Source organism: Emys orbicularis, chromosome 2 (assembly GCF_028017835.1).
Source record: "Emys orbicularis isolate rEmyOrb1 chromosome 2, rEmyOrb1.hap1, whole genome shotgun sequence".
In the NCBI taxonomy this organism is placed as follows: Eukaryota; Metazoa; Chordata; order Testudines; family Emydidae; genus Emys; species Emys orbicularis.
This window is the reverse complement of record NC_088684.1, coordinates 145022652-145045419: the sequence shown is the minus strand read 5'-3', so window position 1 is coordinate 145045419 and position 22768 is coordinate 145022652. Positions and strand designations below refer to the sequence as shown.

Here is a 22768-nt window from a genome sequence, read left to right as displayed (position 1 = left end):
GTCATTTCTTCTCTCTGTGCCTCGGATTTCCGATGTGTCCAGTGAGAGTAGCCGTAATACTGACTCGCCTTTGTAAAGCACTTCGACATCTGTGGATCGTCATCCTCACAAGTGTGCATGTTCCTGCTCAATGGAACCAGGTTGTTTTATGTGGATTGAACTTTATTTAACTGGAAGTCCTTCATCTTCTCTTTATGCTTAGCTGCCAATGGGTTGTGAGGGTGTGCAGCTGATACAACGGACAGCGGGTATCGCCAGACCCTGAGTAAAGGACGGAGAGATGAGAAAAGAAATAACAGCAAAACTAAAAAGCGAAATGCATTGACACAACTGTCCTGTGAGGGTTGTGGTGGGATAGCTGGGTTTGTGATGATCCAGTGCTCAATGCAGGGAGATATTCTCCAAGGTTAATTCCTTGCAGACTCTTAAAACCAGCCCTCTCTCTAGCCGTGGTTTCTCACTGGGAGACAAGGCTCTCTCGATCATTTGCCTAGTGCTAAGTTTTCATGAAGCTCAATGAGACAGATTTGCAAACCATCAGTGCATTTGCAGCCTGTCATGGCTAAGAATGTTTTTCCCACTTGCACATGAAAGCTTGTCCTTACACAACATGGACCGTCCCTCTTGACCAAGTTTCCAAACTGCTGCTTAAGTCTGCCTGGGAAATTGGTGGCTTGGAAGCCCATCAATTCACATGCCAAATGGGTATTTGCACCTGGAGATAGCCATGGGATAGGCAATGGACATTTATGCAAATCTGAAGTACTGTCCCACGCTGGTGCGTCAACAGAGGAGGTTTTGGTACAAATTGACAAATTAAACAGTGATAAGACACCCGGACCAGATGGGATTCACCCCCGAGTTCTGACAAAATTCAAATCTGAAGTTGCAGAACTGCTAACTGTGGTATGTAGCCTATCGCTGAAACAAGCCTCTGTACCAGATGAGTGGAAGGTAGCTAAGGTGATGCTGATTTTTAAAAAGGGCCACAGAGGTGATCCAGGCAATTACAGGCTGGTTAGCCTGACTCCAGTACCAGGCAAACTGGTAGAAACTATTGCAAATAGTTCACGGGGCAACACTGGTGCAGAGAGGTGAAAAGTACATTTCACTATTCCAGTTTCAGTGAATGGAGTCCCCCAAATTGTACAGAACTGATGGGGCTGTATCTCAGACGACAGACTTTCCATGTGGGCTGTTCACTTGGGTTAGCATTGCATTCTGCTCCGTTTTGCTCAGTTGTCACTAGTGCAAAGACAGGACCATTGTAAAATCCAAGCCACGCCAGCCATCAACCATTTATGAGCTTGTGAAACGGAACTGTTTTTAAAAATCCTTTAACGCTCTCTGCATTAACTAGGTAATCCCAGCAGTGCCAAAATAACAGGAGAGACAAAGCAAAGGGTGTTGCAAGGACCAATTAATGTTTGTTCAAATAAGCTGAAAATCAACAGCGCTGTATATTGGTCATTCTTATGTGCACGAAAATAAATACTGCCAGAATCCTTTTGCTGAGAGCCGGAGTCAAGAGCAAACTGTCTTTGTCACCAAATAAGCAGATTAGTCCTTTTTTTTTTCCCCCCCCCACTTTATCAACCATAACAGCTGACTCAACAAAACTGCTATTGAGACTAAATCAAACACACAAAAAGCACCCAGGGAAACAAAGCTCAGGAGGCAGAGGGTGCTGACAGGCACCCAGCTCGGCACTCACAGAGCACATGACCATCCCCCCACTAATCCTGAAGGGAATGAAGACGTACCAACCCCCTCCTGAAAGCCCAATACACGTCAAACCAGAATGCAAACACCAGCTGAGAACAGAGAGGCCCAGAAGGGTTCCTACACAATACCCAGGTTTGGGGTGGACAATCAGTGACTCCCCCATCCAAGATGGGGACCCTAAACCCCTCCAGTATATTCTTAGATACTTATAGCACAACAGTCAATGCAGAACTGGTGGGGTGTAGGACTAGAGCTCCCCAAACCCCACTGCCATATGCAGTATGGGTCACCGCTAGATCCCAAAGCTCTTTTCAGCAGGCTCATGATCCCCATTTTACAGATGGGGCAAGGGAGGCACCAGCTGGCAAAGTGACTTGCCCAAGGTCACAAAGTAAGTGAGTGGCAGAGCAGGGGACAGAACCCAGGGGTCCTGCTTGCCAGGCTCCTGCTCAATGCACTAGGCAGAAGCCAGAGACCTCAGAACATGGTGCTCTAAGGCAGCAGCCCAGGGGAGAGGCCAAAAGGCATTAGTCTGTTCCCTAGCTGCATACAATCTCGGGGGGGGGGGGGGGGGGGAATCCACAAGCCAATCTGTATACAAAACATAACTAACTGCCACCCTGGGGCTGTCATTAGACTTGTTATCTGTGGGAAGAAAGGAAAAACTCCAGTCACCGTTCAATGTTTGTATCTGATTGTCCCTCCTGCCTCCTCTGCTGCCTGCAGTTTCTGTTTGTTCAATAGCCACTAGCTTCACTTTTCCCCGCTACACACAAGAGAGACCCCCCCCCCGGCAGGCTACATCGCAGCATCCGAGGACATGACAGCCTGTAATTGCTGTTCCACAGCTGCAGAAGCTTTTCCCCTCTGTGCAATCCACGGGGGAGGCCGTATTATCGCGGTGAGATCTTGTGCTCTCAGTGGGAGAGTTCCCTCAACCAGGCACACTCAGCTTTATTCTTGGCAGCCTGTCTGGGCAGGTGTCTGTGGGCAGGAAAGCAACCCAGTCCCTGAGAGGTCTGTGCAAACATGCACAATCTAGTCCTCAAGCAGCCCCCAGACATGGGAGACAAGCCTGGTGCAGGGGAGAGGGGCCTTGCTCGGCGAGACTCCACTGCCCCTCACGCTGTCTCGGCCATAATGACTCCCTGGACGTCAAAGGCATTACGCCGAGGTAGAACTCACGGGAGATGAGAATCAGGTCTCTCCCAGCCTGGCCATTGCAGGCTGTGTGACGCTGGGCCAGGCATTCAGGCTGATATTTCAGGGTCTTAGAGACTATGAGGAGGAGCATGGGGTATAAAAACAGAGAGCGAGAGAGAACCTCCCTTGGCTGTGTTCCAGGACGAGGTGGGTTGAACAAAGCCCCTCTGTCGCCCGCCGTCCCCCCCACGTTTAGAGGTGCTGTTTCCCGAGTCTCCCCCCCGTTTCCCTGAACATGCCAGTGGCCACATCAGCTGCATCTTTCCCCGTCGCTGCTTCAGACTCCGGACAGATTGTGGAGAATTCTGCCCAAGCCTGACAATCTCTCGGTGGCTGGAACGCCTGGCTTCCCAATGGGTGCCCATGGCCATTAGCCCAGCACATGAGGCTGTGCCACTCTGGCATATCCATTGGCTGGGCCTGAGCTGCTGATGGCCTTTCTTTGTCAATGCCACCTGTTGGACCGACTGGTCTGGGGAGGCAGCAGCAGCAATATGTCCCCAGGAAAGGGCCCAGGCAGCTATCCCGATTCCCACCGCTGGGATTGGCACCATCGGGAGCTGAGCCGAGACCTGACCTGTTGTCAGAGGGCGCTTGGTTTTCAAACACTGAGAGTGGACTCAAAACCCAGGGCCGCCCAGAGGGGGGGCAAGTGGAGCAATTTGCCCCGAGCCCCGCAGGGGCCCCCACGAGCGTTTTCGGCGGGTCTTTGGCGGCAGGTCCTTCAGTGCCGCCGAACACACCCAGAGAGACCTGCTGCCGAAGATCCGGAGCTGACCCCACCAGCACCCTGCACATAACTGTGGACGCTTTGCAGGACCCCAGGCAGAGACACCTGCCATGAACAGTGAGGAGGAGATGGGCGGGATGATGCAGTGTGGGGCTCAAACCATACCGTGAGCCAGGAGCTGTTTGAAACTCCTCTGGAGTCAAGCCAGTCCCTTCAAGCCAGCACAGATTAGCCTATTGCTGAAGGGCAAGGGAGCTTGGGTAAGTTTGTACATGAATTATTCCCCATAGTAATTCTTCCCCTTTTTGTTGCTTGAAACCTCATTTACCTCCCTTCCTCCTTCGCCCTCCCCTCCAGTGACCTTCTTCGACATTTAAAAATCGCACCCATCTGTGACGGTCGATGCTATTATGGTCACCACTTTTACAAGATTATGATACATTTTGTACGTTGCCTTGTGAGGTATCATTTGAAAACTCATAATCTGCTGAACGTTGTTGTCCTGGTAAAATGTGTGTATCAACATTGTCTGAGAAGTTATTAGATGCTACTATGTATTATTGGTATAACATGCTCCATTGTTAAGACAAGCAGGTCCACCCCAGATTTTCAGAGACAACCACGCAATAGCTCCCCAGCCAGATGTTCAAGGGTGATCACCGGCTTCCGCAGCTATTCTTCAGAACCGGGAAGGCGTAAACAAGAAATTTACATTTCATTTCAGAGACAGTTCAGACCTCACGTACACAAGAGACTGTTGGTCTGCACCCCGACGGGGGTAATTCTCCAAGACAGGAGAGAGAATAAGAATGAGAGACAGGGGCCTCGTCCTCCCAGCTCTCTGCTCATGTCATCAATGAGCACCTGAAGGACCCTGAACTGGGGGAGGGGTTCCTGGCTGAAAGGAAACCCAACCTGTGAGCTATTACAACTTGTGGTGAGAGAAAGATACTTGCTTTAAATCCTACCAACGAAGCTGAAGGTCTACCGAGCAGTGGTGCTTCCAACTCTGCTGTACGCCTGCGAGACGTGGACTGTCTATCGGAGTCATGCACGAAGGCTCAATCACTTCCACATTTCCTGTCTGCGAAAGCTTCTAAAAATCAGATGGCAGGACAAAGTGCCGATACTGATGTCCTTACTAGAGCCAGTCTGCCGTCAGTTCACACATTGCTGATGAGAGCCCAGACCAGGTGGGCCGGACATGTCGTGAGAATGTCAGACGAACGCATTCCTAAACAGCTCTTCTACGGAGAACTCACTCAGGGAAAGCGCTCCCATAGAGGACAAAAGAAGCGGTTCAAGGACACGCTGAAGACCTCTTTGAAGTCCTTCGAGATCAACACCGCCACATGGAAAACCTTCGCACTGAACAGTTCAGCATGGCGCAGCCTCATTCACACAGGCAGTAATACCTCTGAGGCGAGGCGTATTGCTGAGGCTGAAAAAAAGCGTGAGCTGCGCAAGTCCAGAGCTGCTCGTACATCATCGACAGTGCCATTACATGTCTGCCCGACGTGTGACAGGACGTTCCACGCCTGAATCGGACTGATCAGTCATCTTCGGATGCACAGAGCCCGGTCATCGAAAGAATGAGTTGTTGAGGTCTTCATCGATAACAATGGACGAACATCATTCGCTTGTTAAAGTTTAGGAATTCACTTGCATTTTTCTCTTTTTTTTTTCTAACCAATTCTGACTTTTATGCTTTATCACTTGTAGTCACGTAAGATCTCTCTTTCTGTCATTAATACACTTGTGTTATTGTTTTACCGTAACCAGTGTGAGTTTGAGTTAAAGTGTGTGGGAAACTCCATTAGGGATAACAGAGATGGTGCATTATCGTTTTCATTTGCTGAGCTTGTCCTGTCCAGGAGGATACCGTGCACTACAAGACACACATTTCTGGGGGAAAGTCTGGGACTAAGAATTCGCGGGTGTTGCCCTGTATGTAATTCATGAGTGACGGGTCAGAGTGCTCATGCATTTCGCTGGGAGTGAATTTCCATGCTGAAGGCTGTGCGTGAGCAGAACCTGGAGAAGTGATTGTTCTCCAGCAAAGCAGTGTAAGGGAATCCCGCCGTTCAACAGTCCAGATTATACCCTGGATGTGTCACACCATCCCAGCCACCAGCGTAGAGAACAAAGACGTTGACTTTTGATGGCATACTTTACTGGTATAATGTCAGAAAATAAAATGTATGGGAATACATTAAAAAAAATAGCCTGGCACTCCAGTTAGACCGTCCACATGAGAGCAGTGGCCTGTGCTTGGGTAGCAAGAGGAGAAACGGTCGGTGCCCACTTTGCAGTTGTTTGGTTTGTTGGGCTATGCAGGGGCGCCATCTGGGGTACTTTGTCTCTCTGAATAGGGACGTCCCTTTTGTCCTATTGAGAGCGCTCCATGAAATGTCCTCGCAGATCCTCTGCAGTCCTCTCCCCAACACTTCTAGGGATGGCAGCCTTGTTTCTCCCCCCCCCCCCCCCCCCACAGGGCACTTTGGCTCACCCCTCTGCGATGAGATCAGCTGGCCCCATTGCAGCAGACAGGCTAGCAGCAGACTAGCCCAGGCGACTCTGGAAGGCCAGTAGTAGCTGGGTTCTCTGTGCCTTTGTCACCCTCAGGAGTCAGATCTCAGCCAAAATCACCCCTGCCCGTGAACCTATTGCCAATATTCACTGCTCGCGTCCTACACCCATGCCCAGCTTTTCACAGAACAGCTCTACCCTCCTCCCCACTAGGCCGTGCTCCCCATGTCTTGTGCTGCAAAGCGCTGCTGTGATGAGATGCTGCAAAGCCGACATGACAATTAGCATGTAACGGGGATAACGTAAGGGCGTTTTGAGACTTACCTTTCCCTTTTCATTGTGACTGTAAATCTAATGAGCCGGTAGCTGAACCTGTCGGTGCTGTCGAGGTGGCTAGTACATGGCTCTGTGAGCCAGGGGAGGCTGGGCTCCCAGAATCACTGTTGGCATTTCAATATCCCCAGTTGTAATGCACTGGTCGGGGAAGAATGTCCCTGCTTCAGCTTTGAAAAGTCCTGTGTTCTTAAAGATACAAACATCATGCACCATCCCTGGCCATGCTGATGTCAGTGAAACGTCCCTGGCGACCCACCAGCACTTGCCTAGCCATGGAAAAGTCTCTCTTTCTGTTGATGCACTCAGTGGCAAAGGGGGCTCGTGCCAGAATAGGGATGTGTGTGCCGTCCATCGCTCCAGCACAGTTCAGGCTGGGGACTGACTGGCTAAGAAGCAGTTCTGCAGAAAAGGACCTGGGGATTACAGTGGACGAGAAGCTGGATATGAGTCAGCAGTGTGCCCTTGTTGCCAAGAAGGCTAATGGCACTGTGGGCTGCATTAGTAGGGGCATTGCCAGCAGATCGAGGGAAGTGATTATTCCCCTCTATTCGGCACTGGTGAGGCCACATCTGGAGTACTGTGTCCAGTTTTGGGCCCCCCACTACAGAAGGGATGTGGAGAAATTGGAGAGAGTCCAGCGGAGGGCAACGAAAATGATTAGGGGGCTGGGGCACATGATTTACGAGGAGAGCCTGAGGGAACTGGGGTTATTTAGTCTGCAGAAGAGAAGAGTGAGGGGGGATTTGATAGCAGCCTTCAACTACCTGAAGGGGGGTTCCAAAGAGGATGGAGCTCGGCTGTTCTCAGTGGTGGCAGAGGACAGAACAAGGAGCAATGGTCTCAAGTTGCAGTGGGGGAGGTTTAGGTTGGATATTAGGAAAAACTTTTTCACTAGGAGGGTGGTGAAGCACTGGAATGGCTTACCTAGGGGAGGTGGGGGAATCTCCATCCTTAGAGGTTTTTGAGGCCCTGTCTGGGATGATTTAGTAGGGGTTGGTCCTGCTTTGAGCAGAGGGTTGTACTAGATACCTCCTGAGGTCTCTTCCAACCCTGATATTCTATGATTCTAACGCAACCCAGAAGGGATTGGATTTCAGTGATGGGTGAAGGAGTATCTGTGCACATCATCGGTGAAGCATTTGGGGTTGGGAATAGGGCTATAGAAATGTAACTCATCTACTGACAAACACCAGTAGTTCCTGGTGTCTCTACCCAGACCCAGCAGTTCCTTCTTCTTTCACAGGAGGTGAATGTTGTGATTTTTTTTTTAGGCACTGCCTCATCCTGATATTTTATGAGAAGATCCTGTTCCAAGTTTGGCCCATCCTTATCAGCAAACATCAGTGGCAGTAATAACATTTTGTCAGGTGCCCCAGGATCTCAGCACAAAATAAACAAACTCAGGAGCAAAGGTTCTCCTTTTTTGAAAGATGTTTGGGCACATTAGCTCCTCTAAAAGGGGAGGGAACAGCCAGGGTCCTCCTGCTAGACTATAAATCAAGGCAGCAGGTTCCTGACAGACCTCAGAGGGAACTGTCTGACCCTTGGAGCCATTTCTTAGTGAACTCCAGCTCTGTCTGTAGGACGCTGAAAAGCCAAGATGGTGAGTTGAACTTTCTGCTTTGTGCCATGATCTCTGTCTGTCTTCAGTCAGGGGTTTCTTTACTATGGAGAAATAATGTTCAAGCCATCATCAGGTTACAGATGATCTAAGTTGGAGGAATCTAAAGACTTCTCTCCATTAGGACACAGCCGAGCAAAGAACTGTTTTTTCAGTTCGGTGGCGGACCCGAAAAATAAAAACAAAATTATTTTGGGTCAAAGATTTGTTTTGAAATAAAAAGTCAGAATGTTCCTTTTTGACATGAAGTGTTTCAGCTTTAAAATGTAATTTATTTTTGGCTGAAACTCTTTGCTGAATTCAACCTGAATTTGCCAATAGCTTCAGTCAACCCAAAACAGCATGTTTTTTGTGAATAAACTATTCCTCACCCCCAAAAAATTTGCCCAGTTTATCATTGGATCGTAATCTCAAATGCAACGATTACATCTGCTGACGAGAAAAAAGAGGGGGTGGGGGAAGGGAGAATCGGTCTTTACAAAGGGTACATATGTGTAAGCGGGGGAATGGTCCCGCTATTGGGGGGAACTTTCCTGGGTTACACATGACCCCAGTGAAGGGGGCTGGTGAAAGGATCTGAGTCCTCGCTCCCACTCCCTTTACCCAGAGCCCTGCCTGACCTCGAGGGCTCCCCTTCCATCTCCTGGGTGGCAGAGTCCTCGTAACCCCAACAAGGCTGGGCCCAGGATTCCTGGGGGACTCAACCCCCAACCTTGTCGTGGTCACTTAGGACAGGGGCTAGGGTGTCCCCACTCCGGGGTGCTCTCTCTGCACTGGGCACCTCCCTGACCCACTGATCATTACATACAGTTCAAAACAAATACGATTTATTTAACAGCAACCAATTAAAAAAATAAGGAAAAAATGGGAAAGGTGAAAGGAAAACCCGTCACCCTGCTCTGCAGCCCGGGGACGTCACAACCAGCGTCTCTGGGATGTCAGGGAAGTTCAGTCTGTTCCCCACACGTCCCAGGCCCCTGCCCAGGCCCTGGCTGTGCTGCAGCGATGCTGCGGGTCGGCCACTTGCTCTGGTGGTGGCCACACGCCCTCAGGCGCTAGGTGGCAGGACCCTTCTTCCCAGCGTCACCCCCGCCCCGTCAGGGTTACGATCCCCCTCCAAGTCTGGCCTGCAGAGCCTCTGGGCTGGGGGCATCTCCCTGCGCTGGGCCCACTGCCCAGGGTCCCCCTCCTCTCCCCAGCTGCTCACCTGGCTCCGGACGGCTCCAGCCCCAGCCCCGCTGCTGCTCTGCCTCCAGCCCCCTGGGCTGCTTTTTCTGGCCCCTTTGGGTGCTGCAGCTCTGCTCCCAGCACAGGTCTGCTCTCTGGGCTGCTTCTGTGGTTCTCTCTGGCTCTGGCTGGCACCGCTCTGCTCCCCAGCTCAGCTTGGCCCCTGCTCTCTCCTTAGCTGGGGCGCACTCACACGTAGGAAGTCTCCCCACCCCCCGGCCTCCTGACTCCCCCATTAGCCTGCCCGCCCTGTTAATCAGGCTGACCTGGAGCGTTGGCCTCTCCCCATTGCCCCTGGGGACTGTCAGTCTCAGGATCCTGATTTCCCATCCACTCTTCCTCTCTCTTTTGGTGCTGGGAGCAGCCAACCAGTACACCCCCACTGCATGTTAGTAAGAGGCCAACAGTCCCCTGACATATGCAATGCTGAAGGGAGAGCAAGGATTAATGCAGTGCCAGCTTTCTGCTAAACCCTCCATAAACCATCCTTTGTCCTGAGTCCTGGTCATGGACTGCAAGGCCAGAAGGGACCGTGGTGCTCTAGTATCAGTACCCTTGTCCTTAGTTTTGTACAGCGCTGTAAGTGTTTAGACGTGATTTCTTGGGTTGTTTCTCATCTCATACACCCTGTTCTGCCCGAGGAGCAGAGCTCACATGCTGTTGTTGTGATGGAAACAGGCTACGTTTGCTAGAGCAAGCAGCCCAGATCTCCCAGTCACAGGGGTGGTAGGTTTGTAGAAATTTTGGTGGTGCCCAGAACCCTCCCCCGCAAACTCCACGCCCCCCCAAGCCCACCCCCCACCTGCCTAAGGCTCTGGGAGGGAGTTTGGGTGCGGGGAGGAGGTCTGGGTGCAGGCCCTGGGCTGGGGCAGGGGATAGGGATGCAGGCTCTGGGAGGGAGTTTGGGTGTAGGCTCTGGGCTGGGGCAAGGGGTGGGGGTGCAGGAGGGGGTGAGGGGTGCAGGCTCTGGGATGGAGTTTGGGTGCAGGAGGGGTGAGAGGTTGGGCTCTGGGAGGGAGTTTGGGTGGGGGAGGGGGTCTGAGGTGCAGGCTCTAGGATGGAGTTTGGTTGCTGGGTGCAGGCTCTGGGCTGGGGCAGCGGGTGGGGGTGCAGGAGCAGATGAGGGGTGTAGGCTCTGGGATGGAGTTTGGGGATGGGAGGGGGTGTAGAGGGATTGGGTGCAGGGGTGAGGGTTGTGGGGTGGGGCTGGGGATGAGGGGTGTGGGGTGACGGCTGTTGGGTGGGGCTGGGGATGAGGGGTTCATGATGCAGGAGGGGGCTCAGGGCTGGGGCAGAGGGTTAGGGTGCGGGGGGATGAGGGCTGTGGCTGGGGATGAGGTGTTTGGGGTGTGGGAGGGGCTCAGGAATGGGGCAGAGGGATGGGGTGCAGGGGGTGAGGGATCTGGCTGGGGGTGCGGGCTCTGGGGTGGGGCAGGGCTGGGGATGAGTTTGGGGTGCAGGCAGGCTGCCCCGGGGCCAGAGAGGAGGACTCCCCCAGCCCTCTCCCTGCTGGCAGCAGTGAGCTCTGGGGGAGGGCCCCCCCACATCCCCATCCCCATCCCCATCCCCATCCCCCCTGCACCACACTCACCTCGCACCACTGTCACTACACGTGCTCCTAGGGCCCCTCTCAGGTCCAGGAAGCCCCTTCGCCTCCCCTGTGGTGGGTGCTGGGGGGAGAGGATCTGCTATCACATGTGCACCTCCTCCCCTGCTGCTGCCCCTCACTGTACCCTCACTGGGGGTGAGGGATGAGGTTGCCCCTTGCCCAGCATGGGGCAGGAGCGGTGACTGCCGGCGGGGGGGCCCTGTGCTGGTGGAGGGTCCTGCCGGAAAATGTAAGGGTCCGAGACGGAAGGGCAGAGTAAGGGCAGCCTGCCCTGCCACTAGCGGATGGGGGGGCGCTAGGACCCCGCGGCGGCAGTTGATGTTGGGAGCGTGGAGCTGCAGGGGAGAGGCAGGGACGGTCTGGGGGAGGCGCATGGGGGCCGGGGGAGAGACCCCAAATATTGGTGGAGCCGGGCCCCGGGCCCTGAATATTGCTGGAGCCCATGCACCATGGGCCCATATAACTCGCCGCCTATGGCAGGGACGGTCTGGGGGAGGCGCGTGGGGGCGGCAGGCAGGGGCCAGGGGAGAGACCCCAAACATTGGTGGAGCTGGGCCCCGGGCCCTGAATATTGCTGGAGCCCGGGCACCACAGGCCCATACAACTCGTTGCCCCTGCCCAGTCAATAGGTAGCTAGAGAGAGGGTGTGCGGAAAGGCGGACTGGCAGCAGCTCCACACTGGGACAGGTTGCCCAGCGCTGTGACAGTGCGGCCCGCGAGCACCGTTCCCACGGAATCCCCTCCCGGGAGCCCCCGTAGGGCTGCCTGTTGTTCTGACGTATTGGGCCTGGGTTTAAATGCCCGATTCTAAGGTCCCTTCAAGTGGAAGTGTTGTAGCCAAGCAAAAGCCGTAGCTTTTCAAACGTCAGTCAGCCAGGGAAACCTCCAAAGGAGGAAGATTCTAGAGCCCAAGAACTGAAGTCCAAGAGAGTACGTTTGCACTGCAAAAAATGACCCGCGGCAGTGAGTGTCAGACCTGGGTCGACTGACTCCGGCTCACAGCTAACAATAGCCCTGGAGATGCCTGGGATGAGACTGGAGCTTGGGCTCTGAGACCCGGTACGTGGGGAGGGTCTCAAGGCCAAGCCTGAATATCTACACGGCTCTCTTTAGCCCTGTGAGTCTGAGTCCCTGACATGCGCTGCCACGGGGCTGCTTTTTCAGTGTAGACCTACTCAGAGAACACGGTTAGGGCCCGATCCTGCGCTCCCTAGTTGGACACACAAATCTCTGCCCCCCTCAGGACCAAACAGATCTTTGTTGTGACTTTCCCCCTGCTTCATCTTGTAGCTGCCGAGGGCAGCGTGCGTGCGTTGGGAGAAGCCTCTGGCTCACTCTGGCATGGCTGTGATGGGACCCAAAGGGAAACGTGCCTCATGCAGACGGGCAGATTAGCATTATGGCCGGGAGGGGTTGTGAAAAAGGGAGGAGATAAGGGGTACTCTGGGAGGACTGTCCCCCAGAATAAGAGAATGAGTGGTTATAAACAAGGGATGAAATTTTCAGAGGTTCCCAGTCAATGGAACTTGTGCTTTTTTGGAAAATCTCACCCAGTGGCATTGGGTATGATCCCATGGGGGTAGAATGCCTCCTGCTCCATGCTTTGCACCAGGCTGGGGAGCCCTTTACCCATGTTATTCATCACTGCCAGTAACCCAGGCAGTCTGAAAACAAACGTAGCTTTCACATTGCAGCGCTCATTTGAGCTGCTGTTTGATGATGATACAGCTGATCATTGTAAAGCCTGGGGGTTCTTTGGATAATAAAATAAAATGATACTAATAATGTCCCCTCCCCTCTGGGTCACTGGTTCCAATCCAGCCCAGGTTGGTAATGACAGAACGTTGTTGCCGCCTTGTAGCTGTTTGGCTGGCGTGAGCTGAGTTTTGTCAAGAAAACACACGTCTGCCTGTGCCCCATACCAGGCAGGCAGCTGTCCACATGGCAAAAACTGCCAATCTCACAGCTGGGGTTAATTGATTCACTCGTTGGCAGACTCAGCGGAGAACTCAAGGTTTGAATGGGCTCAGTCCTGGGGACGATCTGTCCCCAGTAGAGATATGTCTATTGGGCGCAAGCAAACAACGTGTGTTTTAATGATGTCAATGTAGACATCTAGGAACAAAGAACGCCGGCTGGGGGACTGTGTCCTGGGAAGCAGGGACCCCGGCAAAGATTTGGGGTTGTGGTAGATAATCAGCTCCCAGTGAGACACCGTGGCCAAAAGAGCTAGTGACATCCAGGGATGTGGAAAAATTGAAAGAGTCCAGCAGAGGGCAACAACAATGATTAGGGGGCTGGGGCACATGACTTATGAGGAGAGACTGAGGGAACTGGGCTTGTTTAGTCTGCAGAAGAGAAGAATGAGGGGGGATTTGATAGCTGCTTTCAACTACTTGAAAGGGGGTTCCAAAGAGGATGGATCTAGACTGTTCTCAGTGGTACCAGCTGACAGAACAAGGAGAAATGGTCTCAAGTTGCAGTGGGGGAGGTCTTGGTTGGATATTAGGAAAAACTATTTCACTAGGAGGGTGGTGAAGCACTGGAATGGGTTCCCTAGGGAGGTGGTGGAATCTCCTTCCTTAGAGGTTTTTAAGGCCAGGCTTGACAAAGCCCTGGCTGGGATGATTTAGTTGGGAATTGGTCCTGCTTTGAGCAGGGGGTTGGACTAGATACCTCCTGAGGTCCCTTCCAACCCTGAGATTCTATGATTCTATGATGCATAACGGGAATCTGGAGTAGGAGTTGAAAGGTGATGTCACCTCTGTATTTGGCTGTAGCACAACCGCTGCTGGGATCCTGTGTCCAGTTCTGGTGCCCACAATCCAAGCAGGATGTTGATAAATTGGAGAGGAGGGCAGAGAAGAGCCACGAGAATGATTAAAGGATTAGAAAACCTGCCTGAGAGTGAGAGACACAAGGACCTTAATTTATTTAGCTTAACAAAGAGAAGGTCAAGGGGTGACTTGATCCCAGCCTATAGGTATCTACACGGGGAACAAAGATTTGATACTGGGCTCTTCAGTCTAGCAGAAGAAGGTCTGACATCATCCAATGGCTGGGAGTTGAAGCTAGACAAATTCAGACTGGAAACAAGATGTAAATTTTGAACAGTGAGAGTAATTAACAACTGGAACAACTCACCCAGGGTCGTGGTGGATTCTCCATCCCTGACAAGGTTTAAATCAAGACTGGCTGTTTTTCTAACAGATCTGCACCGGGAATTATTGTGGGGGACGTTTCATGGCCTGTGTTGTACAGCAGGTCCGACTAGATGAGCACAATGGTCCCGTCTGGCCTTCGAAGCTATGAAAGTCAGGGTTAGCGCACATTGGCAGGCAGGGGGGTTGGAACAATTTTTATAGTGGAGGTGCTGAGAGCCATTGAACCAAACTGTAAACCCTGGATATAATGGAAACCACTTCCAGCCAGGGGGTGCGGCAGCACCTCCTGCACCCCTAGTTCCGGCCCCTCTGTTGGCAGGGCAGCGTGGGGAAGCTCGCATGGTCACTGTTTGTGCTGGACCTGCTCTGTGGTTTGCAGTCTGCCAAGGTTTGCTGGAGGGACACACCAAGAGAATAGCTCCTTGCTTGCTTTCATGAGAACTATGCCCATTCTTGTACAGCTGCTGGTTAAGGCTCCAACAGAGTGGGCTGCGTGTTCTGAATGCAGCTGGGTGTTGGAGGGCAGGAACTCCAGGGTGGTTCTGTAGGGAAGTTGTGAAGCTGTTTCCATGAGTTCTGTTGCATCTTTTGCAGAAGACCCTGCTCTGTCTGACTGTGCTCTCTGCCAGCCTGGCTGTCTGCCACGGAGCCTGCTTTCTGACGAACAACAAAGTGCAGATAAAAGAGGGTAAAGTTATAATTATTAACTGAGGTTGTTTGGCACATGTGGCAGAATCTGAGCTAGTCCCAGACAAGCCGTGGGCCTTGCAGGCCAGGAGAGAAGTGCCTTGCTGGAGCTGTGGGTGAGACAGCAGGCCAGGACTCAGGCGCAGCATTGGTCTAGCCAGTGTTATGAGCCCTTCACTGTCCTGTGTCTTTGTCTTTCCATGCGCTTCCATGGACGCATGCCCACATGTACACTCACAGCCACTCTGCAGAGCGGGTCTCTGTTCTGCTGCACCCATACGAGAAAGAGCCCAGGAGCCAAGAAATTTCTTCTTTCACAAGGTGAACTTCCTTCTCCTCACAGTTGAGATCTGGCCATTACAGACCCCAGGTGGCTCTCCGTTACACAGTAACCTTCAGAAATAAACCAAGTCAAGTTTATGAAACTCATTACTCTTCTCTTGAGGCCGTTACTCCCAGCAAGTCCCTGGCAGCGTGTGCAGGGTGAGAACAGGGCACTTTGACAGCACTGCTGCCAGGCTCATACAAAGGCATTTGATCAGCAGTTTGCTGGGGCTTATTAAAGAGACTGTCAAAAGGCAGAAATGGAGCACGGGCATGCGGCTTAAGTGCTGCTGCAGTTCTGAAAAACCTTTCCAGGAAGGTGAAGCCACACTCCTGAGTGTTTCAATTAGCAAAGCACGTTAATTAGCAAAGTAATTATGTTACAGGACCCGGTAACTAATAGGATTGGTATTTACCCCCCTGCCAAATGTACATCATATACCTTAAGCAGACCTGTGCAGATAATGGATTTGTCAGTTTCCTGGCAGTGCCGAAAACTTTTTTAAAACATTGTTTCAGGTCAAACCAAAAATGAAATGTTTGATTAATTGAAAAGTTAAAAAAACAAAAACCAAAACCCAACTCATTTTGGGTCGAACAAAATGTTTTGTTTCAATCTTGAACGTTTTTTTAAAGTTTGACTTTTTTAGAATTATTTTTCTTTGTTTTATTCATCACAATACAATTTGGTGAAACCGACATGAACTCATGACATGTTTTGGTGTCACCTCATCTGCCTTTTTCACCCAGCGCTAATCCTAAGGCACCAGGAGTGGGTAATTACGATGGATGGGTGAAATGGGTTAGTTCAAAACGCAAGACACTTGAGTAGTAAGTAGCACTCGGCACATTCCCAGCACCTTCCATATGAGGCTCTAACTCACATTACAAACATGAGAGTGAAATTTACCCTGCAAAGAAGGCCAGCATGATGCCTATGAACCATCTAAGGGTCAGACTGAATTTCAAAGGAGTCTACAGGAGTTAGCCATTCAAGTCCCATTGAATTTCAGTCCAGCCTAGGTCTTTCAGGGCTTATGTGGGATTTCGATGGTGCACAGACCTGGTGCTAGCTCTCCGCATAGGGGTGAGTTTCACTCTTTAATGAGTTAAGACTCACAGGATCTCAGTGAGGCAGGAACCTTTCCCCAAAACCGAATCAAAACTTTATGTTGGGGGTGAAAATACCTGGTGAACTTTGAGTTTGTTTACTTGTCGTTTTCTGGCCTCATCCCACCTGCCCAAACTGCTGAAACACTGCCTGAGGCACCAGACCAGGGAGCACTGAAATTCCCCAGAGCTTGGTCTTGAGATCCTACCTGATTTCCACCCAAAAAGGGTTTCAAGGTGTGCAGGTCCCCATCAGAACATCTGGATCCTTTTCCAAACTGAGTGGAGCTAGTTCAGATCTTTGCAAGAAAAGCCCTTCCCTGTCAGCCCATACGTTACTGGGTTCGATACAGAAGTTGCTGGGTGAAGTTCTATGGCCTGTGCCAGGCAGCAGGTCAGACTAGATGATTATGGGCCCAAAAATCTACAACTCAATCGTCCTTTGAATAATATTTATCTACCCCCTTCCTTGTAGCTCGATCTCACCTTCTAATAGCTTTGGACTAAACCCTGCGCTCCTCGCATTGCATTCCAGGGGAGTTTTAAACAGAATAAGGGTTTCTGGAGTGGTCCCTTTAGTTGCAGTTTGAGGTACCGGGGTTGCCATGTGTGGAAGGGCTGGAGTGTATCTTATTATCTTACAGAGACAAGGTGGGGGAGGTAATACCTTTTATTGGACCAACTTCTGTGGGTGAGAGAGACAAGCTTTCGAGCTACATGGAGCTCTTCTGCAGGTCTGAGAAAGGAGCACTGAGCATCAAGGTGGAACAGATAACTCATCACAAGTTATTAGCACAGCTATGTCTCCCTAACGTCCTGGGGCCAACCTGGCTACAACACCACTGCCTACCCCAATGGACAATATCTTTTTGTAGGTGAACTGGTGCTTCCGCAAGGGTGTTTGGATCCTTTAGATAAAAGTGAGCACCCAGTTGGGGCCACCTGGAATTCCCGTCACTGCCTGAGGTGCACCTGTGAGGGCACGACCATGTCGTGCTGTACAAGGTAGGTAACGCCTGAAGGCCTTAGTTTGCCAATCAATTTGAAAAGTCTTGCCAAAAAGAGGCTGGACCCTGAACAGAGCTCTGGAAAATGACACCATCCTCTTCTAAGGAGCAGGAGCTTCCAGCAGATTGCATGGGATATGTTTGGGCTGGTCGGTGGCCTGGGGCTTGGGCCGGTGAACAGGCCGGGACTCAGGGCGGCTGGGGCGGGGCTCCTCTGGCCACGGTCGGGGGCTCGGGGCTCCAGCGGGGGAGCAGAGAGGAAGGGGCGGGGTAGGGGCAGGGCCTCGGGCGGAAGGGGCAGGGACAGAGGTTAGCCTCCAAGAACGGGGGGTTCACACACCACCCACGCGGCTGCCTCACACCCAGCGGAGGAGGGAGGCCATTCAGGCCCAGCCCTGCTCATCCCTGGAGCCAGCCGCAGTGGGCAGAGACTGCTCCGAAAAGCTCTTTGAAGTGTGCAAGATTGTACTGCTCTTTTGTGGCTAGAGCCCGCAGAGGCAATACACCTGAAGGTTTGCTGGGACCCTCGGCACACTCAGCCAGGCGGTCTGCATCGCTGCTTCGGTCATAATGTGCGATCTATGGAACAATGGTGTCGGCTATCAGCAGACAGGGCTTCATTACGGCGCCGTCCAGCAGAAAGTGTCAATGCCCATCGCCAGTCTAGGAACAGATGCGGACAAAGCTAAGGGGGAGGGGCACGATATGCTGCCAGAGACAAAACAAAACATAGCAGGGGGCACATGATAACAGTCAGCAAGTTCATACAAGGTTGTGACAAGCAGGCGGATGGAAACCTGTTCTTGTTAGAGCTCTGAGGACAGGACAAGAAGCAATGGGCTTAAATTGCAGCAAGGGAGGTTTAGGTTGGACATTAGGAAAAACTTCCGAACTGTCAGGGTGGTTAAACACTGGAATAAATTGCCCAGGGAGGTTGTGGAGTCTCCATCACTGTAGTTTTTAAGAGCAGGTTAGACAAACACCTGTCAGGGATGGTCGAGATAATACCTAGTCCTGCTGTGAGTGCAGGGGACTGGACCAGAAGATCTCCCAAGGTCCCTTCCAGTCCTACATTTCTAGGATTCTATAATAATGCAGCATTTGGCAGGCTTCAAGCAGTGAGGTTTCCTGCTAGTTGTAGCATGTCCAGCACTCTTGCAGAGTTTCCAGAGACTTCTTTTGACCCCTTTTGGCAACACCCGTGGCTGTTTCCTGTCACTCTTTGTCAGGGGGTTCTTCAATGTACGTTCAACCATCATCATATTTGTGGATAACACTGAAATGTGGGGCATCAAAGCCACAGGAGGACAAACCCAAACTGCAAAGTGATTGGAGCAGTGGTGGGTGCAAGCAGTGATGGGAGATTCAGTGCTAATAAATACAGGGCTTGATCCTCAGCTGGTGTCAATTAGCGTAGCTCCACTTAAATCAATGAGCAATGCTGAGTTATACCCACTGAGGATCTGAGCCATAAAGTACTATACTACACCCAGGGAGAGACAATAAACAGCCCAAATGAGGGGACAGTCTCCTTAATCTTGACCTAAGTTACTACTTCATGTTACATCCCGTGTGGCCTTGGAACCTAAGAATATGCACAACTACGCACTACATGTGTTCCCAAGCAGGGCTAGGATCAGACTAAGGTTGGCAGGGCGGGATTCACCCCAGGCTCTGTATTTGAAGAAGTGCTCCATATGTTTGAGGGCATTTGTGCTAGTGCATAGTCTCTATGGTGTGTATCTCACTGGTCTCTCCTGCTCTCTCCCTCTCTTCTAGATATGGCGGTGTCGTGGAGGCCCCCGAAGGGTGTGAAGCAACCATTGATGAGGAGCGGTGTGAATATAAATTACATAAGAAGAATGACCCCTTTGCGCCATGCACCCCATTTTAAAAACATGCCGTTTCCAGCAGGGGAAAGTAAATAAATCGCATATTTGCATCTGACTCCTTGTAGATGTCTCAGTGTTCTCTTGGGGGAATGTTGGGAATTCCAGAAAGAGGGATCTGTTCTGGGTATGGGCGTGTGGGGGCTTTAGTCTGGAATTCTCACCCTCTATGGAATGTATCTAAGGTGCTCTCAGTATCTTTCACACTAACTATTGAACAGAATGTACCGGAAAAGGACACTGACCATCAAGTTATGTCCAGATCTGAATGCAAACGTCTGAATGCAGGGAGTGTTCAGTTCTAGGGGTTTCTGAAGAATGATGAGGATAACAGGGAGCGTCACTAACTCCTCTATGAGAGTTGCCTAACACTTTCCATTCGGACAATTCTTGCTACTGTTTGCTGAGACGCTCTAGAGACTCCATGATTTGCAGCAGGGCTTTGAAATTTGGCATAGGCTAGTCCCCGAATCAGGGAAGTACCATGAATTGGCCTCCTGTGAGAGCCTGAACAGACTTGGTCACGGCCTAAGCAGTAGAAAATCCCCTTTTCCTTCTGTTGTACGTTTTGGTTTTGGAATGGTCCCTCAAGGTGGCATTAGCATTCCACACAGAGCTCAGCCTTGACTTACCCCTCCACATGCCCTGTCAAAAAACCCTTTGGCCTTGGAGTGTTACAAAGGCTGGGAACCAGGAGACCATGTGTTTCAGCCGCTCTTCTTCTCACTGGTGTTACTGATTTTGTGCCTGTCACAGCACCTCTACTGAGAAAGGCCTCATGCCCCACAGAGATGCAATGCATGCACAATCCCGTGCAATGAAGGAGACAGGGGTGATGTTATTAAAGACTGTAGCATAATGCATGCCCACAGGGGAACAGGATTAAGGCTGCCCAGACAACCTGAATTCTGGTATTTCCTAACTTCCGAGGACTTGGCTTTGAAACCTTCATTACGTTTTGTAAATATAATTTATTATTTACTCTGCGATAGCACCGAACATTCCCAGTCAGGGATCAGGGCCCCATGGGACTAGGGACTGTACAAACATGCCATACCAACAGGGACGGCTTTAAGCCGATTTGGCCGATTCCCCGGAATGGGGCCCCGCGCCTAAGAAGGCCCTGCAACGTCCGGGGCTGCCGGTGGAGTGGGGAAAAAAAAAAAAAAAAGCCGCATCCTGCTTCTCCCCCCTCCCTCCAGTGCTTGCGCCGCCATACAGCTGATCAGCGCAAGCCTGGGAGGGAGGGGTGAGGAGGAGGAATGCGGCGTGCTTGGGGAAGATGCGGGGCCAGGGCGGGGATTTGGGGAGGGATCCAATGGGGCAGGGAGGGGGCGGGGCTGGGGGCGGGGCCAGGGCGGAGATTTGGGGAGAGATCCAATGGGGCAGGGAGGGGGCGGGGGCAGGGCAGAGTTTGGGCGGGATGGGGCGCGAGACAATTCGCATCCCGGCGTGGGGCCCCGCACCTGCTAAAGTCGGCCCTGCATACCCACGACAGTCTCTGCCCCAGAGAGGTTACACTGCAGCCTGTTTGTTGATCAGTGACTCACTGGCAGCAGGATACTCAGACCCATGGCTTTTTTTCAAAAATAAAACACACGTCTGGGCTTAGCTATCGCTACAGCAAGACAGATGGAGGCAAATGTTTCCCATAAGCCAGTGTAAAGGTATTTGTGTCCCTGACTTGAGGTTCTACTGAATACTCCCCTCTCCCATGAAATGTTTCTCTGTATATATCGGGCCCTATCACAGATACTTTCGGTGCCAGAGCCTTCCACTGTTTTCACTTGCACAACTCTTATAACTGTATATTGCACCATAGCCATGACCAATCAGCATAAAGGACAGACCTCAAACACTCCTGCCTAGAGACCAGCATGGCTATAATTCATCTGGTAGATGGCAGTGTGCAAACATACACACTTTCCAGGTCATTACACCTGCCCCTTGTAAGCAAACTTCATCTGCTGCCCTCTGAGGTTTGTAGGAGCTCAGATCCCACTTCTGGCACCATCGTATCAAACCTATGGCCACCTAGAATGTCCCAGTTGTTACGATGCTGCACCCCACTGGTTCTCAGAACTCTTGCAGAAGGGACAGAATTCAGATGGTCCTGCTCCAAAGACTCGGGACCTTGGGGGATAAACTCAGCTGGCAGTTCATAGTAGAGAATCTCTGCAGTGTGGCCAACTTTGTGATTTTATTTATTATGCGTAGCACAGTTATTTGGGTTTTTTTGTAAAGCCCCAGCTCCTCGAGTCAAATGAGTAAAAGCTTTCTTAATGAGCTTTCATTTAAAAAATAAGTTTCCGGCCCTCATGGTTGCAGAAAAAAACCTGAAAACATGACCTGGGTGTGCCCAAAAGGCTCAGAAAGCAGAAGACAAAGCACCGGACATTTACAATAGTTTAAAAAGCTCAGTTTGTAAGTCCATCTCTTACTTTGGAGGCCTGACTCATGGTTTTCGAACCAATTCTGGTCTCCTCCAAGATCACACCTGTCACTCCTGTGGGGAAATCTGCAGGGCACGAACTTACAAACCCACCAGTGACCCCCCTTGGCAGACAGGGATAGCCGAAGATAACACTATCATTGGCTCCACAGGACAGTTATTTCATTGTGGGGGTCCTACAGTTTCAAGGCCCGATCTTGTTTCTAAAGCGGATTTGTCGCTGATTTCAGATAGTCAGATGCCGAGTGTTTAAAAGAGACTTTGAAGATAGAACAGTGGTCTCTGATGCTACTTTTCATTTCTAAATAGAATCCTTTCATGCCCTATGTGCATGGTAGCCCGTGCAAAATTATACAGTGCTTTATTTTACCTAGGAAATACAGCCATGTAATTGTTTTTTCACTAGGACATACCTCTTGCAGATAGTCAACAACATATGTGTGACGGGTTGGGTCATAGAAACCCCCTTGGGCTGCCACCTGATGTGCTGAGACTACCTCCGAGCTCGTTTTCCCTGGCAGCTTGGGACTTCGGTATCTCGTCTTGTTGAGCCAGATACACTAGCCTGCTACAAACACAGACCCAGGTCTGAACCACATCCCTCCAAAAGCTGCAGACTAAACTGAAAGCAGTTTAGAAAGTGCTCCTGTCTCTAGCACCCAGATACCCAGCTCCCAATGGGATCTAAACCCCAAATAAATCCGTTTTACTCTGTATAAAGCTTACACAGGGTAAACTCATAAATTGTTCGCCCTTTATAACACCAGTCGAGAGATATGCACAGCTGTTTGCTCCCCCAGGTATTAATTACATGCTCTGGGTTAATTAATAAGCAAAAGGTGATTTTATTAAATATAAAAAGTAGGATTTAAGTGATTTCAAGTAATAACAGACAGAACAAAGTAACTTACCAAGCAAAATAGAACAAAAATATGCAAGTCTAAGCCTAATACAGTAGGAAACTAACAGTAGGTAAAGCTCACCCTCAGAGATGTTCCAATAAGCTTCTTTGACAGACTAGACTCCTTCCTAGTCTGGATCCAGCAATCACTCACATCCTCGTAGTTACTGTCCTTTGTTCCAGTTTCTTTCAGGGATCTCTTGGGGGTGGAGAGGCTATCTTTTGAGCCAGCTGAAGACAAAATGGAGGGGATT

General features: G+C 51.1%; 1 protein-coding gene across 1 annotated transcript; it reads left to right on the top strand.

The window, feature by feature from the left end:
• Positions 1-15428: 15428 nt before the first annotated feature.
• On the top strand, positions 15429-19166 carry LOC135873725 (small serum protein 2-like). The gene is made up of 3 exons (XM_065398361.1): positions 15429-15474; positions 17141-17270; positions 19052-19166. The coding sequence occupies exons 1-3, from the start codon at positions 15429-15431 to the stop codon at positions 19164-19166; spliced, it is 291 nt and encodes a 96-aa protein (XP_065254433.1).
• Positions 19167-22768: the final 3602 nt, after the last annotated feature.

Bases quoted from the DNA above. Each gene is read 5' to 3' on its own strand.
- LOC135873725 (XM_065398361.1), top strand. From the start codon at position 15,429: ATGCGGCTTAAGTGCTGCTGCAGTTCTGAAAAACCTTTCCAGGAAG. The intron at 15,475-17,140 runs GTGAAGCCACAC...ATCTTTTTGTAG, and splicing joins TGAAAAACCTTTCCAGGAAG to GTGAACTGGTGCTTCCGCAA. The intron at 17,271-19,051 runs GTAGGTAACGCC...CCTCTCTTCTAG, and splicing joins ACCATGTCGTGCTGTACAAG to ATATGGCGGTGTCGTGGAGG.